Below are 5,623 nucleotides of genomic sequence, written 5' to 3'. Positions count from 1 at the left end.
TCACACCTTTACCTTCACGCCTGTACGTTCACACCTGTACAATCACATCTGTACGTTCACACCTGTACCTTCACACCTATACGTTCACACCTGTACGTTCACATCTGTACAATCATACCTTTACCTTCACACCTGTACGTTCACGCCTGTACGTTCACACCTGTACGCTCACATCTGTACAATCACACCTTTACCTTCACACCTGTACATTCACACCTGTACAATCACACCTTTACCTTCACACCTGTACGTTCACACCTGTACAATCACACCTGTATGCTCACATCTGTACAATCACACCTTTACCTTCACACCTGTACAATCACACCTTTACCATCACACCTGTACTATCACACCTGTGTATATATATATGTATATTTACATGTGTGTCTGACCGCTGGTCATGTGACTTGTCCCACAGAGTGACCGCAGGAAGGCCCAGGTGGCAATGGAGGCAGCCTGGAAGTCCATGGAGAAGAAGGAGAAGATTCCCTGGATCAAGAAGGCAGCGGAGGACCAGAAGCGTTATGAGGTTCAGTACCATCCTGTGGTCAGCGAGCCACACCCCCTCATACACTGACCCCGCCCACCCCCCCAAAAGCCACACCAAACGAATCCACGCCGATCAAAACACGAAAACAAATCCACTCAGATCAAAACGCCAAAACGAATGTCCTCCGGCTTTATTGATGAGTTTACATGTTGGCGTGTTTCAGTGCACGCCGAATCAAAGCTCCTCCCTCCTGCGCCATCAGGTGTAAATGTCGAACCAGATGATCATAATTCTCCTTTTTTGAGAAAATTTTCATTCGCCATCACAACCTTCAGAATAAACACGTTACATAACTTTAGTAAACAAATGAATAAACGAATTTCTGCTCACTGACAGATCTGCACACCGCCTCGGAGACGAGCTGATTCTGCGTCTGCATGCTCACAGCTGACAGCGGCAGAGTGTTTACAAAAAAACGACTTTGCTGCGTGCTCTATGTGACCTGAACATAACTCACACTAATCACGACTGGGTGTCAGGAGGTCATGTAGGAAATGAGGCGTGAACACGGATGTAGGAGGCAAGAAGTAAACTAAACTGTGAGGAATTCGGAATTATTGATCGAACATCATACGGAGGGAAAAATGATTGTACAAATACGATCGTTATCGTTCGTCTGAGTGACCAACACAAAGCTGGGACTGAGGACAGAGCGTCCCTGTGTGTCTGATGTGTGTCTGATGTGTCCCTGTGTGTCCCCTGTGTGTCTGATGTGTCCCTGTGTGTCTGATGTGTCCCTGTGTGTCTGATGTGTCCCTGTGTGTCCCTGTGTGTCTGATGTGTCCCTGTGTGTCTGATGTGTCCCTGTGTGTCGCTGTGTGTCTGATGTGTCCCTGTGTGTCTGATGTGTCCCTGTGTGTCTGATGTGTCCCTGTGTGTCCCTGTGTGTCTGATGTGTCCCTGTGTGTCTGATGTGTCCCGATGTGTCCCTGTGTGTCCCTGTGTGTCTGATGTGTCCCTGTGTGTCCCTGTGTGTCTGATGTGTCCCTGTGTGTCCCTGTGTGTCTGATGTGTCCCTGTGTGTCTGATGTGTCCCTGTGTGTCTGATGTGTCCCTGTGTGTCCCTGTGTGTCTGATGTGTCCCTGTGTGTCGATGTGTCCCTGTGTGTCCCTGTGTGTCTGATGTGTCCCTGTGTGTCCCTGTGTGTCTGATGTGTCCCTGTGTGTCTGATGTGTGTCTGATGTGTCCCTGTGTGTCTGATGTGTCCCTGTGTGTCCCTGTGTGTCCCTGTGTGTCTGATGTGTCCCTGTGTGGTGTCCTGCAGAGGGAGCTGTTGGAGATGAGGGCGCCTGCAGCAGCGGCGGCGGCAGCGGCAGCATCTGGCGGCGCCCAGAATCAGAGGAAACCAAAGTTTGACGGAGAACCGAAGAAACCTCCCGTGTGAGTGCGTCTGCTCTCGGCTTCACTGAGCTCACCTGTTGTTGTACTGATAGGTTGTTGCTATGGTAACAGAGCGGCCATTATTACAGTGGCGACATGTCCTGCCATAATAATCATTTTCAAAATTATGACATAAATTATGTTACAGAATATTTTTTAAGCACTTTCTCAGGTCATTTCCTTGTCTTTTGTTCATTATTGTTTTTTATTTAAATTTCTCTTTTCTTTTGTTTTTTTTTCTAATTTTCATACAATTTTCATACAGTTTTACTAATGAATTACTATGAATGAAATACTAATTGAATTTTTGGGTTATTTCTCTTTAGGTTCCTCATCACCCTGTTTAAATGTTTTTGAAAAAAGAAATCAAGCCTTTTTGTCTGGGTTTAAAAGGGTTAAAGTTGTTCGCTTTCTATCACAGAAGACAAAGAAAAGAAGAATTCAGAGAATTTCTGTCCTTTTTGTTTAATAAATGACCTTAGAGCGGCCTGGCATTAAGCCCCTCCCCCTGCTGATTCTGTCCAATAGGAGCGGGTATCAGATGTTCTCCCAGGAGCTGCTGACCAACGGCGAGCTGAATCACTTTAGCCTGAAGGAGCGGATGGTTGAGATCGGGAAGAGGTGGCACAAACTGAGCCAGAGCCAGAAGGACAAGTACAAGAAGCTGGTGGAGGAGCAGCAGGTGGAGTACAAGGCCGAGCTGGAGGACTGGGTCAAGGTACAGAGCGCCGTTCACACAGAGCGCCCGTTCACACAGAGCGTCAGTTCACACAGAGCACTTCTGAATCTTCAGTGTGTGAAGGAGACGATCAGGATGTGTGATCCACCTGCAGTCTGTGTGACACATCATGAGGACACACAAACAAACACACAAACAAACACACAAACACAAATAGTGACAGTGACTGAGTTAAAGCTGAAGTTTGTTGTTGTTTGTTTTCAGTCTCTGTCTCCTCAGGATCGAGCCGTCTACAAAGAGTTCTCCTCCTCAGTGAGTTTTTCCCTCACACCACACTGCTGCACAACATACACTCAGCGTAGGGACTGTGGGCTATTTATCTGAGGAGGGGGGTCTGTTAGGGACTGTGGGCTATTTATCTGAGGAGGGGGGTCTGTTAGGGACTGTGGGCTATTTATCTGATGCTATCGAACTTTTCCTGCAGGTTGTTTGTTTCGGTGTTTAAACATGTTTGTTTGTTTGTTTGTTTGTTTGTGTCTTCATCAGAAGCGTCGCAGCACCACTAAAGTCCGCAGCAGCCCCGCAGCTAAAGTCCGCGTGACGGCCAAGAAGGCAGCCAGCTCACGAACCGCCACCACAGCCGTCAACGTCAACAAGAGAGCCATGGCCTACAGAGCCAAGGTAACACAATACACAACTACAGCTACACAACTCCATATTATTATTATTGTTGTTGTTGTTGTTGTTGTTGTTGTTATTGTTATTATTATTGTTATCATTTTGTTTGTGTTAGTGTTTGTTGCCATCTTCCAAATTTTCAGCATAGAAACTTGATTCATGAAAACATTGTTTGGAGCTGAACGCTGTGACTTCATTCACACCTTTGATTCTTTCTAAAATGTTTAGTTTTTGGGGAATTTTTCCACTTTCAAATGAAATGTTGAAACGTTCACATCTGACACAAATTCAGGGTTTTTCAAGCATTTTCAGCTCCTCTGTCCTTCAAACGTTCACCCAGAAACTCCCTCCCGACTTTAAAGCTTCCTCATCTTGTGGATGTTCAGACTTCAGCTCAACTTTCTAATTCCATTCAAACTTCTGGAAATATTAAACCTTATTCGGCATTTCCTAAAAAATGTTCTGTTCAGGTTTCACGTTCAGTTTGTATCGTGCCAGTGTTCAGACTCAACGGTCAAAGTGCAGACAGCTTCCTAAACTTTTCTCTTTCACTCGCAGTCACGGCCACAGATTTCGCTCCACAAACATCATCTTTGGTGAAAATACAGAGAAACTTTCAGTGAAACTGTCAAACAGTGTTTCCCTGGAAGCAGTGGCACTCACACAGTCGGTACAGCGAGGCGTGAAAGAAAATCCACCGGCTGACACACATCACGTAATGTAAACCGAGAGCTGAAATGTATGAAGAGCAGCAGGTCATGACTGTCGTTAACGTGTGATGACGTTCACAAGTTTGACTCCTCAGACACAAACTGAGCACAGAGACGTTCATCCGGCCGTCCTCTCTCTCTGTTTCATACAAAGATGGAAAGATGAAGTTTTGAATGTGAGCTCACTGTCTGTGTTTCAGGAGTGAAAATCAACTTTTCAGTGACATTCACACTAATTAAACCTCTTCACACTTTCCTAGCTATTTCTGCGACTTCAGCTTCTTCATACGCATTAAATCCAGCAGTGCGGTGCAGCATCAGCTTTTCAACATGCAGCATTCACACCCACACTTCCTAAGAAACTGCACTCTGTAACTGGCTTGGTTGTCTTTGATTTGGATGTGTATTGAACCCTCAGTGCGGTCTTTCAGGCTGTCTGTCTGTCTTCCAGCAGGACATGTCGGACTCAGACGAGGAGAAGAGCGACTCGTCCGACTCAGATGAAGACGACGAGACTTCAGGAAGCACAGACAGCGACGACGATGACGACGAGGTGAAAACACAAAAACTCAACAATGTTTGGAAATCTAGAGTTCGGGAAACCCTTAATTTATCCCCTTAAAAAGGACCAGAGTTCAGGTTAAATTAAAGGCTAAATGAAGTGATGTATTTTAAGGGGTTTCTTTTACTTTAAGGGGTTTGTTTTTATTTGAAGGGGTTTTAGCAGCAGAGGTGTTAAAGGTGTTAAAATGTTTAAAAACTTGTGGCATTTCTTTTCCTTTAAAAGTTTTATTTTTTCTTTTTTAAATTTTGGCGATTTTTTTCCAGAAGGGGTTTTTATCCCTGAATTTTCCCTTTAAATAAATTGTGATATATGGACTCAGGGATGGACTTCCCTTAAGAGAGCCCTTAACAAAGCAGAATCAGCTGAGTTTAAATCAGCTGACATCAGCTTCACAAATTCACTTTTTGCTGAAAAGTTTCTCTGACTTTGATCTCTGCATCATAGGAACTACCATGAATCACCATGGCAACAGGAAACCTGTCTGTCACGTGATGTAACATTCGCTCTCCGTATTTTTCGCAGAACGACGATGAGGACGAGGACGACGAGGATGATCAGACCTCCTCAGAGGAATCCAGTGACTCGGACTCGGACTAGCCCCGCCCCCTCCCCCTCCCCCTCATTGGAGAGGACAGGCTGTGCAGGCCACGCCTCCTCACGTGCCAATCATTGCGGTGGGCCAATAAGAGCGGGCGAGGCTGCGGTGGCGGCGACGGAGCCTGATGGAGTGTTTTGTTACTTGTGTGTTTCTGTTTTTATCGAGTGTTTGTTGGTTTTTATCTGAGGAATGTTTCGGTCGGCGGAGACTTTTTTTTTCTTTGAGCAGCGGAGGGGGCGGGGCTTGTACAGTTTGACAGACGGGGGAGGGGCTATTGGCTGTCGTTTGTTACCGATGAGGGAGGAGCCAGTGTTCAGCCTCCAATCAGATGCCTGCCTGAGAAAATTCACAAATAAATGCACTTTTTCTCATTTCTGTTTAATGTCCTTCTGTCCCCAAACTCACCGTGACATCACAGGTACCGCTGACATCACCGTGACATCACAGGTACCGCTGACA

At 45.8% G+C, this 5,623-nt stretch overlaps 1 protein-coding gene across 2 annotated transcripts; it reads left to right on the top strand.

Moving 5' to 3' along the window:
* The first annotated feature begins 417 nt into the window (after positions 1 to 417).
* Positions 418 to 5,535, top strand: LOC121965985 (nucleolar transcription factor 1-like). 2 transcript variants are annotated; one of them, XM_042516092.1, is made up of 7 exons: positions 418 to 532; positions 1,819 to 1,934; positions 2,463 to 2,652; positions 2,878 to 2,925; positions 3,160 to 3,294; positions 4,456 to 4,554; positions 5,089 to 5,535. In XM_042516092.1, exons 1-7 carry the CDS (start codon positions 449 to 451, stop codon positions 5,161 to 5,163), a joined length of 747 nt encoding a protein of 248 aa, XP_042372026.1. In that variant the 5' UTR covers positions 418 to 448; the 3' UTR covers positions 5,164 to 5,535. The 2 variants fall into 2 exon arrangements, with proteins under 2 accessions (XP_042372026.1, XP_042372025.1); XM_042516091.1 differs by having other exon boundaries at positions 4,453 to 4,554.
* Positions 5,536 to 5,623: the final 88 nt, after the last annotated feature.

Source organism: Plectropomus leopardus, unplaced genomic scaffold, assembly GCF_008729295.1.
Source record: "Plectropomus leopardus isolate mb unplaced genomic scaffold, YSFRI_Pleo_2.0 unplaced_scaffold2263, whole genome shotgun sequence".
In the NCBI taxonomy this organism is placed as follows: Eukaryota; Metazoa; Chordata; class Actinopteri; order Perciformes; family Serranidae; genus Plectropomus; species Plectropomus leopardus.
This window is presented reverse-complemented; position numbering and strand designations above follow the sequence as displayed.

Bases quoted from the DNA above. Each gene is read 5' to 3' on its own strand.
- LOC121965985 (XM_042516091.1), top strand. From the start codon at position 449: ATGGAGGCAGCCTGGAAGTCCATGGAGAAGAAGGAGAAGATTCCCTGG. The intron at 2,926-3,159 runs GTGAGTTTTTCC...TGTCTTCATCAG, and splicing joins ACAAAGAGTTCTCCTCCTCA to AAGCGTCGCAGCACCACTAA. The intron at 3,295-4,452 runs GTAACACAATAC...TCTGTCTTCCAG, and splicing joins CCATGGCCTACAGAGCCAAG to CAGGACATGTCGGACTCAGA.